Genomic DNA, 16,929 nt, shown 5'->3' on the forward strand with positions numbered 1-16,929 from the left:
CTTTCTTCCCATGTTTTGAAAGAAAAAGTATAAATCAGAAAACATATAGTACATGTAATAAAATAAAAATAGACAACAACAAAATACATGGTAAAAAAAGTACTACAATTTAAATTAAATATGACACAAAGTCCATATGAAGTACCCCCTTAACCTGAATATATAATGCACTGTCTTGTTAATCTTCACAACCACTGAGCTTTACCTACAGTGAGGCCCTGACCTGTACTGGGAAGCGCTGCTTTACTGGGACTATTGGGTGCAGTCTCACAGTATAATTCACACTCCACCAGTGCTACTCTGTCTCCCTGTGGGCCTGCTGCTGAGCGCTGTGGTGAGGTTTAGCTGACGAGGTTTGGTGCGGTCATGTTACAGCTGGCTGTCTGGTCAAACTGTGGCATCTCATCTTCTTCCCTCTCCTGCAGTGAATGACGTGGAGGAGAGCGAGGGGCTGCCGTCACTGGACAAACCCGGCTGGTACTCGCAGGGCAACTGGCCGCACCTCCACGAGCTTGTCAAGACCATGACGGGCAAAGCGGAGCCCAAGGTATGCCAGCCACCTCATACCGTACATCACAGGAGAGAGCAGTCAGACCTCTGGCTGAACAACATCTCAGGCTCGCTTTGAGATTGACTCCAACTTTGGTTTTGGCAGAAGCTGAAAGAGATGAGGGCTGCATGATAAATCAGCTCAGGGAGATTCACACTGGTGTGATGGAGGGCAGGAACGTGGCCCTTGGCATGACTGTCGACAGGGCCGCTGTGTGCCAGCATGCTGGGAGTTCACTGATGAAACAGGACAAACAGTGCAGCCCTTCATTCTTCTCATACTATACAATGCTGCCCATTCTTAGTGACAGTTTCTATACAGATCAGAGAGGTTTTTTTACCTCTCAGGTATGGCACAAAACTCAGCTTCATAAAAGCAGGATTCACTTTTTCTAGAGTCCCGATGCAGCAGTTATGTTTGCATACGGCGGTGTTCTGATTCAGTACTTCTCGCTCTTGTTTTTACCCGGTTCAAATATAATATGAGCAGCTAAGTTTTAAATTAACATGTTTTTATTTTGAGACACACCAGTACAAAAGATAAAATTTATTAACCCTCTAACACCTGGATCAGCATCAGTTTTCTTCACTTTAACATTTAAACCTCTGTAACTTCAAAAAAATTGGTTTGATTTCTTTCAAAAACGCACAAAATAAGGAGCAACCATCCCTCAAATTGCAAAAAAGATTAATAAAAGGTGACAAAGTAATTATCTGAAAATTAGCTGGGGAGATGGATTAGTAGATATTATCCAAGAAGAGGGAAAATGTCCAGAAAAATTATATTTACAATTCTCTTAATTATATATTTGAAATTATGTGACAGAATAAAAAAAATTGCAATTTTTTTAGATCATTTTAATTCTTGTTTTTATTTTATTTTATTTTATTTTGTTTTATTTTATTTTATTTTACTTTTTCAGCAATTTCTTGCAAATTTTGGGCCTCATTTGTGAAGTTGCTCATCTTTCTCTTTCCATGTTTTTAAAAAGAAATCAAGGCAATTTGCTTAGGTTTCATCATCGTTCATGTTCATGGCAGTCCAATATAGCAACAACAATAATAAAAAATGTAATATTCAGTACTTAAAAAGTCACAAAAACCTTGGCAGTTCCTGAGAACTTCTGCTTATAGACAAATAAAATGAACTATTCAGGCAGCAACAGGGCACAACAGTAGAGTAGAAATAGAAGGACAAACAATGTCATAGTGAAAAAATGCTGAGTCATCTGATCCCTCTGCGCACTGAATTTGAGCCAGCCAAAAAAACTCACATTAGACAGTCTAGTGAAAGCTTTTTGGCTTATGGTTTATTTCTGGGAGAGGAGACTTACTGTCCCTCACTGGAATGCCTCATCTCTTGGGAAAATCTATCAAATGGTGCAGAGGTCCAGAGTAATAGTACTCTACTGTATGTTCATGTGTGTTAAAAATTCACATGGTTGGGACCAGGGTAGCAATTATTGTTCCTGGAGTCCACACAAAAACACAACACCAACATATTTGTACAATGCACATGAACACTCAACTCCGAAAACCACTTAGATTTCTCTTACACCCACTCAGCACCCGAAGCACCCCCCATAACTCTGCAGAACAAGAAAATCACACCCACAATGTCAATGTTAAAAACTCATACAATAAACGGAGAAAACTGCAAAGAGAAAAAATAGAATAGAATGAATTGGTTTCTATTTCCAGCAAAAAGGAAGGCACTTAGAAGTGCATAATAAAACAAACAGAACAGAATAGACTTAAAAAAGACACAAAAAAGCAACCAAAAAATGCAAAAGGCTCACAGTAAGTTAACAAAAGGACCTAGCGACATATACCAGATAACAGTTTCTTTACCTGTCATAAAAGAATCAATCAATTTTTGTTGTTTTTTTTAAAACAAGCTTTTCGTTTCATTTTCATTTTAAGGTAAAGTGGTAGCTTATTCCATTGATCTGTGGCTCTATAAAACAGATTTCTGCATTGCACAAGTTCTAGGTACATGAATTACTAGGCAGGGTGAGGCAAATTTATGTGTTTTGCAAATTTCATTACTAAAGAAAACCCCAAAAAACAGGCAAAAACACAAGAAACAACTGATAAAATTAATAAAACAAAGCAATTAAATGTACATATAATAAAAAACAATAAAATAAAATTGCATTATATTGAATTAAAGAAATAGTAATAAGGGCTTTAATTTGAATTTAAAAGTGCTCACTTGTCTAAAGTCTGAGCTCTTTTTGTAAATTGTTCCGCATTTGAGCAGCACAGAAGCTAAAAGCAGTTTGGCCATGTGTAGTTTTGACTCTGGGAATAATCAGTATTCCAAAATTAGCCAATCTAAGAGTTCTGCAAGGTTCATTCTGGGTCAGGAGATCTGACAAGTGTCTTGGACCTAAACCATTCAATGATATATGGGCAAGCAATAGAACTTTGAAGTTGATTCTGTGAGAAACTGGTAGCCAAAGTAGTAATCTAAGAGCTGGAATTACATGCTGAGCCTTTCTGGTCCTTGTTACAAAGCTGGCAGCTGCATTTTGGATCAGCTGCTGCCATTGACAGACCTGTGAAAAGTCCATAGTAGTAGTCCAACATGCTAGAGGTAACAGCATGTACAAATTTCTAAAGATTCTGTTTTGACATCAAATCTCTGATTCTTGCAATATTTTTAATGTGGTAGAAAGCAGATTTTGTTATTGATTAATGTGAAATCAATCAAATAACTGAAGTCTCTACCTTGAGTTTTACTCTTCAAAGACAGACTGCTGAGGTGACTCTGTCTTCATTGGCCCAAAAAACAATGAGTTCAGTTTTGTCCTCATTTAACTGGAGACATTTTTGGAAGCTACTTACTTGTGTAATGCATTGACCTAGGTATTCTAATTTAACTGTTGTCTTTTGGTGACACAGCTATATATTTTTGTGTATCATCTGCATGTGTCAGAGATAAAACATTAAACTTTTTCGTAATTTCAGTTGAGTATATAAAGATAAAAATTCAGAGGTCCGAGAATTGATCCTTGCAGAACTCCGCCGATGTATCGCTAATAATAGATAAAGACAGTCTCTGTTTTGAAGGTAGGACTTCAAATGCACTACATTTCTATGTGTTGCCTGTCAAGTACTGAAACCATGGCTTTTATAATTTCATAAGTTTTGGAAATCTTTTATCAAAGCCCCTTATTATGAAATGAGAACGAAATTAGGCCTTTCACTTAGCCCCCCTTAGTCACTGTTGTTACGCCTGTCAGGCTTTCACAACATGCATGTTAATGTGGCCTTTTCAACATAAGTGAAAGATTTTCCACAGAAATGATAACAGATTTTTGGAATAATACTTCTCAAATATCAGAGAGAAGTAGACATAATTCTCTCCCTCCCCTCCATTTTTCTTCACTAAACCTTTTTTCTGACTGGTGTTATTTTTAATAATTTAAATGATATATACTTTCTCTATATATTGTACATGATCTAGCAATGAGGCTACAGACAGCTACAGTACAGACGAGGCTCAGGCAGAGCTGCGTCAGAGTTCCCCCCACAGCACTCGTCATCGTCCACGTCCCACCTTCTCTCCCCCTCCTCCCAGCCCCTCTGCTCAATGCCCCCTCTGTTCCCCCGCCACGTGGAGAAAGCTCTCGTGGAATTCAGTGTCAACCTGCACTTATAGTTGCTTTAAACACTCCTCGGGGTGACCTGAGGCACTCTGTGTTTTCACTTCTCTCCACTTTCACCTGACAGGACTTAATGCAGGTGGGCTGAATGGAAGCATTCAGGAAAGATTACAAGTCCCTCTCAGCGCAGTGCTGACACAGATGGGGTCATGGTGGAGCCGATGGGACACTGTCATGGAGATTCAGGCCTGACTATGGATCAGTCTGAGGTGTCTGTGCTGTTTTTAGTCTGGATTTAATTGATGACCTACTTGTTCCTGTTTTCATTGCAAACAACTTCAATAATAATGAAAAAAATTGAGATTATATTCTTAAAACTACATGTTATACTTTTGTTGCGGTTTGGCCTTTCGTTCACACAACAACTGTGTTTATTTTTTTGAAAACACCGCCCCTTCTGCCGCTGTGTAAACTGGCAATGCCTGGATGCTGTGACAGTGACATCACAGCCGCACTTCGTGAATTACGTTTAAGACAAATAGCCGGGTGTCAGTAGAAGGACAACAATAACAACAACAGCGCTCTACAAAGCTGTGTTTGTGCTGCTGACTATTGAGTTTATTAACACTCCTCCAGTAAAGTGTAGATTTTGTGCACCACTTCTGTGATCAGCTAAGATGCATGAATTACATGGTGTTCTTCTGTGTTCTGTCGTTATAAAGTGACACCACTGGCCTGGCATGCATACAACAGCGGTCCGTGTTGTTTTTGCAGATCAGTGTATACGAGGATTGTTTTCACAATGTTATTATATGAATGTGTTTTTTTTTAAAGACAAAGGAAAGACTTTTCCGTTTTTAGTTTGGCCGTTCTCGTATAAACGTGGCCTAAATAACAAAATGTGGTTTTGCCGTGCTGTCTTGTTGGCCCCCTCCTCTCCCTGTGCTCCGGGCCCCACACAGTGTGCAGCACAATGGGCTTCAGTAAGGCCCCTCTGCATGCCTGCAGCTCTGTTTACCTGGGCCTGGCTTCAGCTTTAACTGCTCCTCTGAGTGATGATCTGATAAGAGACGAGGCCACGGGCCCTGACCGCAGGTCATCTTAAAGCTGCAGACTGCTGCTTCTGACAGCGAGACGACGGAAAAGAGACTCAAACACACTCAGAGCAGTGAGCTTAGATATCACCACATAGAAATGCATCACACACTGAGGCATGGGGGCGTACCTCTGTAGTCCTCTTCACTGTTAAACTAATAATCCCTGATTTGGCTTTCCAGATGTTGGACTGTCCTCACCATCCATTCATCATTATATCACTGAGGAATCAGTGACACCCTTTGTGACTCACCCATACTGACTAATGCTCTGTACATGAGAATCACGCCAATATTAGGCCTCATCCCCCAACTCCCAACAATCGTCAACAAAGTCCCCATTTTTATGATGGTTCGACAGATCATCTCGATTTTCCCATGGTGTGAGGTATGTTATGAATAGTCTTACATCCATGTATTCAGAAGTCCACCCTGTCCCCAAATTTGCAAATTCCAGAATAGCCCTCCTCTCCCTCTGACTGGCTAGTACTTGTTGGCTTTGTTGGTGGGATTGGTTTGTTTTAGGCAAGAGGAGTGAGACTGGTTAGGGTAAGAATGTCGGGGTAAGCCAAGCCGAGAGTTAGATGACCCATTCCTTTGCTTTTTTGTATCCTGGCCACACCGATTTCCGTTTGTGAGAGTTTGGACTCTGGTTGTTCGTGAATGGAATCTGTTTGCTGTTTTGACCAAATTGTGTCCCTCCACACACAATAGGAACAACACTGTTGAATCTATCACATCGTGTTGATGTCAGGTCTCTCTCATTTCCAGCATCTGTTAAGATTTGAAAAATCTTTAGTTTGGACCTTAAGGCTGCGTTCACACCGACATTAGCACCGTGTAACAAACGCCACCATTTATTTAATGAGACCGCTGCATTGCTACAACAGGGGAGCTGATGCAGCAGTCCTCCAGCAACTGGACCACAAGGCAGCGATGGAGGTGGTAGCAAAAAACGTACCAGGTATTATCCACAACTTTTGCAAATGGAAAACCAAAAAAAGAGCAAGTCGGGTTGAGTAGAGGTGCACCTTACCATGCAGTGGATAGACGCCATTTTGGGGACTTATAAAATCAACAGCTCTGGCATTAACTTAAAGAAAACTATCACACCTTTTTGGATCATTTGAATTAACCCTGAAATACATCAAATGTAGAAATCTTGGAAAAAAGATTGAGTGACTCTAATCCAAGATACTCTCCTTAGTTCCAAAAATGATCCATAAAGCCATAAATCAGTGCTGGGAAGATGTCGAACTCACCAACTCTGTCAGTAGAAATTCAAGACAGCAGAAGCAGCTTAAATAGACCAACTACCACTACATGCATTATTTATTAGTGTGCATCAAAGCCCTAAACTGGGTGTTCTCGTGGAACTGATTGGAATCCATGGATAACACTTTGCAATGGAGCTGCTCAGGAAAGTTTTGATATTATGCATCTTGGTCTAAGCCAGTAGAAGCTACACCGTGGCACAGCAGATGATGCTTGGATGCTCAGTTAAAGGCTGAGTTTACAACCAGTGATCAGTGTCATATTGTGTTGACGTGTTTGGAAGAGAATCGTCTGCGCGGCCGATGAACCGCAGCCTGCAGTCATGCTTCTCTCGCTCATGCAGAGCTCAGTCTGCTCAGGCTAATGTAACTGTATCATTACACAGTGAGTCTCTTTTATCATACGTAGCCTCTGTGCTGGAATCCTCAGCCTCTGTAAATATTTATCATAGTGACCCCATGACTCTGGCAGCAGCACTGCTGAGCAATGAGGAGCGCAGGGCGTTTCGGGGGTACGAAGACCAGCTGTGGGCAGTTCTGGGAAAGTTTGCTGGAAATGTGATTCCTGCAGCTTCCCCCTGCTCCTCCGTGCAGCCTCGTCCTGCAGCAGCCCCGATTAGCCCGTCTGTTTGTTTACATGTGGAAAGGCCAGCCTCAGACGCAGCTCTGCTCTGTGAGGGGGAGGGACGAGACGCAACTACTGGAATGCCTCACATCCTCTTTACGGCCTTCTGACACCCGTCGAGAGGTCTGATTAAGGGAGATCTCACACACACATACACACACAAACAGGTATATGTGTGTTTGTGATGGTTAGAGAGAGTTGCATGATGAATCATAGATAAGTGCAGCTTTAACCCTCTGAAACTTTGGCTTGATTTCTTTCAAATGATCGAGAAGAGGTTAATGAGCAGCTGACCAAGAAATTAGCAAGAATTTTCTTAAAAAATGTTTTAAAAAGTTTTTAAAATAGGTTAAATTTTAAAAACACATCAAAATTACCAGATAATTAGCACATAAATAAACAACAAACTAAAAGGGATAGTTAAAAAAAGAAAACAAGAAAAGGAAATGATCTGAAAAAGCTGCTTGAAATTTATAATAATTCTATAAAAATACATTAAAATATATATTTGATGATAACTGTAAATATATTATTTTCTCCCTAGCTTTAACAAAAAAAAGTTTCTAAATCACTCATTTTTTGCCATTTGCAGGACATTTCTTGCCAAGTGGCTCATTGCCTTTTTTTCGCATGTTTTTGAAAGAAATCAAGGTTTAAGTACGTGTGAAAGGTGAATGAAAAGTGATGTCTGTCCAGGTTTCAAAGGGTTTTGAATGGAAAGTTTGCAAAAACTTGTTCCTTTAATCGCATTCATACGGTAGAAAAAGCAATTGTGTATGTCAATAGTCAACTCATTCACTAATCCGTTGCACTTACACAAAGAATCATCTCTTAGCATTCTCTATAAAATCTAAACCGAGGCTTCATTGTTCAGTACTCCTGTGAACTGTCCTCTGTTCTTTCACTTTGCACTTTCTTCTCTCTACGTATAAATCCTTTTTCCTGTGTTCAGAGTGTCAGCAGACCTCTGTGTCTTGTCATTTTAATCTCCAGCGTTCCCCACTCCTCACTCCATTTCCTCTCCCGTTTAAAAGGGAATAGAAATAAATGGCTGTTGAAATGGGATTTAAAGCGTCGAGCGGTGTGCGCCTGCACTTCACTGCTGGAATGCGTCTCTGTAAAGCCTGCCTCGGCCTGCTTCTCTTTCCAGACGTGAAGGACAAAAGACATGTGATGGTCAGAGAAGGCTGTGATGAGTTTTGCAGACTCGTCGTGTCTGGTCTAGTGCGCCCTGGGGGGCCGTAAGACATATGCCATCCGACTTTGACTCCTGCTAAAGAGAGGAATTTATCTAAAGTGCAGCTTTGCCACAACACTTAAACTACTGAAAGTAAATAAACTGTCCTCTCTGTCACCCTCTTTTTTACCCTGCAGGTAGTGTATTTTGGAGACAGCATGAGGTCGGACATGTTCCCTGCCAGCAGCTTTGGGAAGTGGGAGACAGTGATGATCGTGGAGGAAATGGAGGGGGAGGGTGTCCCGAAAAGTGATGCAGCGATGTCCAATGAGGCCCAAGTGGAGCCGCTGGAGAAAAAGGGAAAGTTTGAGGTGAGTTCACTGAAGCAGCTGTTTCTGTTTAGCTGTGAGCTTTGCAGATCTCTGACGCCTGCTCATCATTTCTGCTAACAAAACCGAGTCTCCAGCCCAACTGTCCGCGCTCAAGTTGCATTGTGGGTTATTTAGCTGCCAGGTTTTGACGAAGAAGAAGAAAGTATGAAATAAAAAAAGGTGATATCGCTGGTTTTGCTGCATCAATTTTGAGCCTCTTTATGCCTCTGAATCTTTGATAGCTGTGACCGGAGGCATTATGTTTTTTTGGCTTGTCCAGCCCTTGTCTTTTTATTAAGCCAATATCTCAGGAACGCCTTGAGGGGATTTCTTCAAATGTGGCACAAACATCCACTTGGACCCAAGAATGAACTGATTAGATTTTAGTAGTCAAAGATCAAGGTCACTGTGACCTCGTCTTTCTTATTTTTCTTATTTTTATATCTCAAGAACACCTCGAGGGAACTTCTTCAAATTTGGCACAAACATCCAGTTGAACTCCAGAATAAGCTAATTAAATTTTGGTGGTCAAAGGCCAGAGGTCATGTCTGTAGTATTCTTGTGTAATTTAAGAACACCTTGAGGGATTTTTTTCTTCAAATCTCACAAACATCCACATGGACACAAGAATGAACTGATCATGTTTTGGCGATCTACTTGTACACAACCATGAACAGATTAGATTTTGGTGGTCAAAGGTCAAGGTTCCTGTGACTTCTTTTTTCTCATTCTTGTGAACGCAATATCTCAACAACAGCTCGACAACAGCTTGAGAAAATTTGTCAAAAGATTTTGGCCAAACTCAAGGACTCATATGATAATCGTTTTTTTCTGTAACATAATTTTAAATATGTAATTATAATAATCCTAAATATGGTTTTCTGGACATTATTATTTTCCCTTTTCTTAAAGTAACTTTCAGGTAATTTTCTTGTCACCTTTTACTAATTTCTTACAGTTCTGGGGGCGTGTCTTGTCAAGTTGCTCACTGCCTTTCTTCCTGTGTTTTCGGAAGATTTTAACTCAGATTTGTCAGGTTTTAAATCGTTAAAAAGACGAGAAATACAAATATTGTTGACGCTGAATATAGCTGATGTTAATCAAAAGAAGAAAGCTCTCGATAGCCATGTTGCAAATAAGTCCCCCTGCATTATAAAAATAATTTATTTGTTTTGGCTTAAGAATTTGTGTCTGGACTGCTGACAGCTTCTTCAGTTGACAAAATATAAGAAGACAAGTTAAAAAATTACAAAATGATCTCAACTTTTCTTCTCAAATTCAGTCAACTTAAAACATTTTAATGCTGCCCAGACACTTTTTTAAGTTAGAATAAATAGTCTCTTTTTACAGTGTAAGTTTGGACGTTATTTTAGTCGATAGAGCCGGATGAGAACAACATTATTGACACAGATGAAATCTTGCTGATGAAAGATGAAAGTATTTACAGACTTCCTTTTCCTGTGGCCACAGTTCCATTTATCAGAATTATCTCAAAAACCAATCTGACAGTGCATGGCAATAACACTGCAGCGCTCGAATCCCCGTGCACGCTCTCACTGTGATACTGAAAAGAAAGCGGTGCAGGTAGAGCGACACATCAGCAGTATATTTTCTGATGAGCTTGATCCCTCTCATCTGTGTTAAATTAGGTCAGAGGATTTTGCTCCAGAATTCCCCCATCCTCAGAAATACCCCAGGCAATCTGACTTTGTTCTGTTTTTTGGTTCCTCCTCAAGTATTATATTTAGAAATGTTTGCTACAGATCTCCATGACAATGTGAACTCTTCTTTTTAAACTCTCTGAATATTATATAACAACTTCCTTTGCTAATATTGCGCAAAGCACTAATTCATTACTCTGGTTTGTCGGTTTTAAATACTCCTTTTAAACACCACATCCTGTTGTCATGGCGATTGCTGTTCATCAGTTAAAATGGATTGATGTTTGAGTGATTAAGATGAACAGAGCGGGGGATTTCTCAGAAATGTGATTCACATAGTAGTTAAAATAACCCTCAAAGCTGCTTGGGTTAAAGCCAGTGTAACCCTTTGAAACCTGGATTGACATGACTTTTTTTTTCTTTAAGTTTAGCTGCGTTCTTCATTCCTTTGAGCCCTGAGCAAATTAGCTTTCTTTCTTTTGAAAGCAGAACAAAAAAGAGGAAATGAGCAGCTTGGGAAAAAGTTTTTTTTCTGCAAATTGCAAAGAAAGTGTCAAATTAGAAATCTGTTTTTTCAAAAGCCAGGAAAAAATGTCCATAAAAAACCCCCTAGATTTATAATAGTCTCCGTTATATATTTACTATATTTTTACTAACTATATATTTACTTATTTTACCTTTTGATTTTATTTTTTGATTTATTTGTTTTTTTCTGTTAATTTTTAGGTATATCTCTTTTTTTTTGCAAATGTTTAGATAATTTCTTCCTCAGTCGCTCATCACCTTCCTTTGTTTTTGGGAGAAATCAAGCCACTTCGCTCAGGTTTCAAAGGCTTAAAGGCTCCCTATATTCCCTGTGCTGAGGGTGGAATTCCCACCTCTTTTAATCAGGTCTGCACACGTCTGAAACCGAATACACACAGTTACATAGTTTGCTTTGTGTCTCAACAGGAGCAGGGCATGAAGTCACCCTCTGATGTGTCCAAGCAGTGGGGCTCCTATTTTGTCGACGTACATAAAAGCGGAGGAGGCGACGAGGAGTGCCAGAAACTGACCTGGTGCTGCCACTGCATTCACAAATACAGCACCATGGCCATCCCTAGTGTTGAGCACATAGCAGGTATGTGGCAGGAGACAAAGCGCTGGTGGAAATTATGGCAAATGTTACACTTCTGCAGTGATTTGATGGAGACAGGAAAGCAAAAAAACAAGGTTCAAATATTAACAGCAAAGAGCACTCGTCTAAACAAATGATACAAGGTGCTTCACAATTTACAAGACAAAAAAGAGACAACATAAAATGTATGTAAGAGTACAGAAAAAAATGGGCAAATTAAATCAAGGCGAATGACATTTTAAACTACAATTTAACAAATCATAAAATAAGAGAAAATAAAATCAATTTAAAGGAATACTTCGCCCCCAGAATGACTGTTGGCATATCAATTTCTCACCACATGCTATGTTGAATTCCTGGAGAAAACTTTGTTTTTCTCACGAGCCTCCACGATAAACAAGGAATCCAAAAACTGAAAAAAAAATCTTGATGAGCTGAAGTAAATGGGGTCCACGTTTAACAAAAACAAAACATCCATTTACAAAACACAACCTGTGCAGTACAACCCATCTTATTTATTCAGTCATATTCTCAGCTCGCTACTCATCCGTACATGATTCTGTATATGCTGAAGTATTTTAAATAGTGACGTGTTAGCGAACATGCACGTGGGAATTACTGAGTTTAAGACTTGATAAATTAAACTTGGATTATACTGCACTGGTTGTGTGAGAGTTTGTAAACACATGTTTTGATGTAGTTTTGCTGTTGTTTAATGTGGCCCCCCATTTACTTCAGTTCATCAAGATTTTTCTCAGTTTTTGGAATCTTCGTTCACAGTAAAGGCATGCAAGAAAAACAATTTTTTTTTCCCAAATTTAACATAACACAGGGTGAGCAATTGATATACAAATAATCATTTTGGGGGTGAAGTAATCCTTACAAAACTGGGTGAGCTATATCATAAAAGTGAACACTGACTAAGCTGAGCATATCTTCTCAGGGAGATTGTTCCAGAGTTTAAGGGCCCTGAGAGAAAAGGTTTGGTCCTCCGGTCCTTAGCGTGACTCTCGGGTGTCTGAGAGGCAATTGCCGCGGATTTCAGATCATGTAATGGCTAAAATGGACTTAATAGTTCTGCAGAAACAGGCCGAGGGTCAGGACTAATAATATCTTTCTTGTCAATTTAAATGAAAATAAAATCCCAGACCCTGCTCTTGCTCAGAATCATAATTTAGTCTTTTAATTCAACTTTTGTCATTTGTATGCAATTTTTTTTAAATAACTGATTTTTATTATTTAGTCCTCCGCCCATTTTTGTGTGCACAAGTGTGGGACAATTAATCTCCTGTGGGAGTGTCCCTCCTTAATTATTTGACAGTGACGTATTGAGAGACGCTCCCACAGCAAATTAAGTTTTCATCTGAAGAAATGTACTTACAAAAGAGGGCCAATCAGGAATAAAGATCTCGCTCTTTCATAGGGTCAAGTTTCCAATACAGTTCAGTAAATAAAGGACACTTTCCCATATACTGATATTTCTCAGCTAGTCAACACGCCAAAAAACAGAACTCATGACTTATTTCCCTTTCCCAGTCAAAGTGAACATGTTTGCCAGTGCTTTCCTGTAAATGCCTCCATATGGTGCACAGACGGAACACGACTGAGAATCAAATCTTGGTTTTAAAAACAGGAAAACAACAATCTGGTGTGAAAGTGGTTAAAAAATCTCTATAGCCACATCAAACATCCTCCCCATCATTTTAAGAAAGAAACATTTACAAGAATCGAAAAAGGACTGAAAAGACGCAGATGTAAACCCGAAGCAAGTATGAACTACCTCAACCACAGAGCATTTTTTGGAAAATGGTACCAGCTTGTGAACAGTCGTTGCAATCTGTTTGCCCTGTGCTCCCCTGTTTGCAGGTGTTTACGTCGCGGTCGCCATGACCTCAACCTCAATTTTGATGTGATGGATTTCTTGGTAACTGTGACTATTTATGTTTTCATGACAGGCGCGCATGATCTTCTTGCAGGGTACAGAGTGCATTAACTGCACACAAACCACACCGCAGTTTAACAGGAACTCTTGTCAGACAGCTTTGTGGGTTGACTATGCGTCAAACAAACTAGTTTTAAGGTAGAAGTGTTTACACTATGCAAAAGTCAGCCAAAAGCCCTGCCAATATAAAAAAGATTGTAGTATTTTATCATAAAAATAGTCAGCAGGAATGCAAAAAAATCACACAACTCAGTGTTAAACAACTGCAACACAACAAGTCATTAAACATTTGCCTACATACTTACATTGACTTCTTCTGTCACTTAACAGATAGGGTTAAAGGGAAAGTTCTCTCCAAATTCAAAAATACATATTTTTCCTCTTACCAGTGGTGCTACTTGTCCGTCCAGATCATTTTGGCGTGAGTTGGAGAGTGTTGCAGTTATTGGCCTTAGAGATGTCTGCTCTCTTTCCAATATATTGGAACTAGATGGCACTTGGCATGTGGTGCTCAAAGCACCAAAAAAAATACTTTTGGAAAACTCATAAGCAATGTCTCTTTCCAGAAATCATGTTGTGGCTACTCAAGATAATCCACAGACCTTGTTGGGAACAGTTTCTTTTAGAAACTATCTTTGTACTACCAAACTACACCCACTATTCACTATGCACATGCATAAGGAGGCGTGCATCTACTGCTAGCAAATCAAGGCAATAGAATAAAAATGAAACTCATAAAAACGTTCTTGGTTCATCTTTCCACTCTTCCAGAAATCACTGGTTTGGTTGAAATAAACTCTTAATTCACCCAGTTAGATGGCACTGTTCACGTTAAAATTACTGTTTATATCAATGGAGTCTAGTGTTTGGTGATTGTAATTTCAGGGATGTTTTTAGATGAAACTATAAGGATCTTAATCCAATAACAAAAAGGTCTGTCTCTGTAGAAATCCTTTCCATAATGTTATCACTCACTTAAAATAATCTAAACCTTTCAGTGGCAAAAAAAAACACTTTCAGTGGACATAGATCAAAAGTGCAAACATGTCCTGGGTGGCTGCATTTCAGCCTGTCACTTTTTCATCCGACTGGAGTTTTCAGGCCTGTAATTTATGATTGTTTTCAGCCAGAGTTGTCTCTTGGGAGGCAAACGATCAAACACGAATGACTCCAGCTTTTTCTGGCCTGAGTGATTACTACCTGCTGTTTAGAACAAAGTGTGCTTTTCCACTGAATAATGAATCCTTGCTTTTCAACATTTGTTGTTGCTTTTCAGCAGCAGTGTTGTATTAAACGTACAGGCGGCCTGCACATGTACTGGATAACCTGCAAGATGACTTTCCTGTTTGGTTTTCTTTTTGTAGATCTCCCTCTGGATTACAAGTTCCCAAGGTTTTCTCCGGACAAGCCCTGCACCACGGGCTACTACCCCAGGCCCCCGGATTCCTTGTTGAAGAGGTGCGAAAATCTCTCGTAAAAAAAATAAAAGGGAAAAAGTTTAAAAAAAAAGAAAAAGTCCTCCCTTACCCCTCTGCCTCAGGAGAGGAATGTGCCTCCATTTTTGCCTGTAGTTTCCCACCTGACCCCGCCGCCATCTGTGGAGCACAGGAAGCATACACTCCTCACCCATTCAGAGAAACCATGTGAATGTAAGCCACAGTATCTCTCTGTAATAACGCCAACATTTGAACGTCGTTTCGTGGTTTAGTGTACCGTACACGTGGAAATACGACAAAATAAGTGTGCGTGTGTGTGTCTGCATACAGTAATAATAGGAAATGTAGTGTTTTTATTGTTGCCCCTTATTATTTTCAGTGGTATAGATTGTTTAAAAATCTGACTTCTTTGAACTTTTCCAAAATAAAGTGAACATTTTAGTGTATCTTTATCCCCTCAGTGATTACCTCAAGAACGTTACCTACTGTAAGCAGAACCCAGATGGACACAGTGTGTTTGTCCCTAAAAATCCTTTGTGTCAGTATTTCTGTACAACACTGTTATTGTGATGTCCTCTTTTTTAAAAAATATAGTTTTACTGTATGCATTTAAGTAACCTTAACATTAGATTTAAGGTCTACTGTTTCCCCTGTGTCAGTTTTGTAGACGGTGTTAATCTTCAGGTCATTGTTGCTACAGATCTGGCACAATGCTGTCCTTTATGTTGGCTGTGTCAAAAAAACACAACTTTGAGAAACACTAAATAATAATAATAATAATAATAATAATAATGGATGATGAAGACTATGCTAGATGTTCTCTGTATTATTTTGGTGCAACAGTGACATGTGCTCTTTGAGTGATTGTGTAAAAACGTGGACTACTTGTGCTTCATTCATATGCAGTACCACATTGAGATATGCTTTACCGACTTCTGAATGGTGATTTTGTCGGTGTGCATAGACAAGTTGTGCCATAATATTTAAGAAACACTAATTTTGGGAAAAATCCTCTTAAGTTTGCTTGTTTCTCTCACGTCATCGGAGACTGATTTCAGATTTATCTCGGTATCTGGGAGGTAGTTAGCCTCGCATAGCACTCAAGGCTGAAAAAAAAAACAGCACTGGGATTTAAGCCAATTTAATAGGCTGCAGTGGCCATACTGTGGAATTACAAATTCGGGTCCATCATGTGATGCTATTGGGCCCAATCTGACTTTTTCCCATTGTCACTACCCTCGCGAAATTACTTGTTTTGGTATTGGGATTTGATCCATTCGGTCTGACAACATTGCAAAAGTCAAGAGGAGCCAGAAACCCAGCTGTGCAGGGTCTACATTTTATTCTGGGTTCAAATTGGGTGCAGTCACATCCCACTTACTTGTCTTGGGTCTGCATGTCTTTATTTTTAATATCTAATTGGACCCAAGAAGACTCAGGCCTATTTACCCTGATGGGCTTCTCAGCCTGCTGGCTGATAACCACCAATAAAACCCATATAATTAATTGATAACATTCAAAATGGGTTATTCTGATCAAGTCTGAACTCATTTGGGCAATGTCTTTTCTCTTATTGTGAAAGTTCATTCATACACATCAAGTTTGGGTAGGTTTTCTGCTTCGTATTGGATCCAAAATTGTTGTCAAGATTCTGGTGTAAACCTGGTAACAAGATAGGCAGATAACATTTGAGATGCTACATGCTGGGGCTGTCATTTTTTCAAAAAGTCAAGTCTGAACGAATAATATGTAATTATTTTGAATAATTTGAACAAAGTCAGCTTTGAATTTGTACGTGAATTCTTGTTTACGCGTGTCTTAAAGTCTCAGATGGCTTGATAACTTAGCTAGTTCGCTAAATTTTGCATTAGTGAAGAACAATAACCTAGTTTGCTAAGCGGCAGGTGACCGTGCAATTCAGAAACACTCCCCACCAGATTACAAGATAGGCCTGTTGTGCTTATAAACTGTGAATTTTAGTTTCAGAGAGATCATCACATTCCAAATTCCTACATTTACTCCATGTCTTAAATATAGATAAGATTTCAGCTAGCTGTTGTTAGTAATAAATT

At 39.4% G+C, this 16,929-nt stretch overlaps 1 protein-coding gene across 1 annotated transcript in view; it reads left to right on the forward strand.

The window, feature by feature from the left end:
• Positions 1–14,930, forward strand: part of nt5dc1 (5'-nucleotidase domain containing 1) — a 62,938-nt gene extending 48,008 nt beyond the window's left edge. The window contains exons 9-12 of the mRNA XM_042503095.1: positions 426–547; positions 8,528–8,701; positions 11,314–11,482; positions 14,786–14,930. Of these exons, the coding sequence (XP_042359029.1) occupies positions 426–547; positions 8,528–8,701; positions 11,314–11,482; positions 14,786–14,898 (578 nt within the window). The 3' untranslated portion in view covers positions 14,899–14,930. The remainder of the gene's footprint in view (positions 1–425; positions 548–8,527; positions 8,702–11,313; positions 11,483–14,785) is intronic.
• The last annotated feature ends 1,999 nt before the right edge of the window (positions 14,931–16,929 follow it).

This window comes from Plectropomus leopardus, chromosome 16, assembly GCF_008729295.1.
Source record: "Plectropomus leopardus isolate mb chromosome 16, YSFRI_Pleo_2.0, whole genome shotgun sequence".
Classification (NCBI taxonomy): Eukaryota; Metazoa; Chordata; class Actinopteri; order Perciformes; family Serranidae; genus Plectropomus; species Plectropomus leopardus.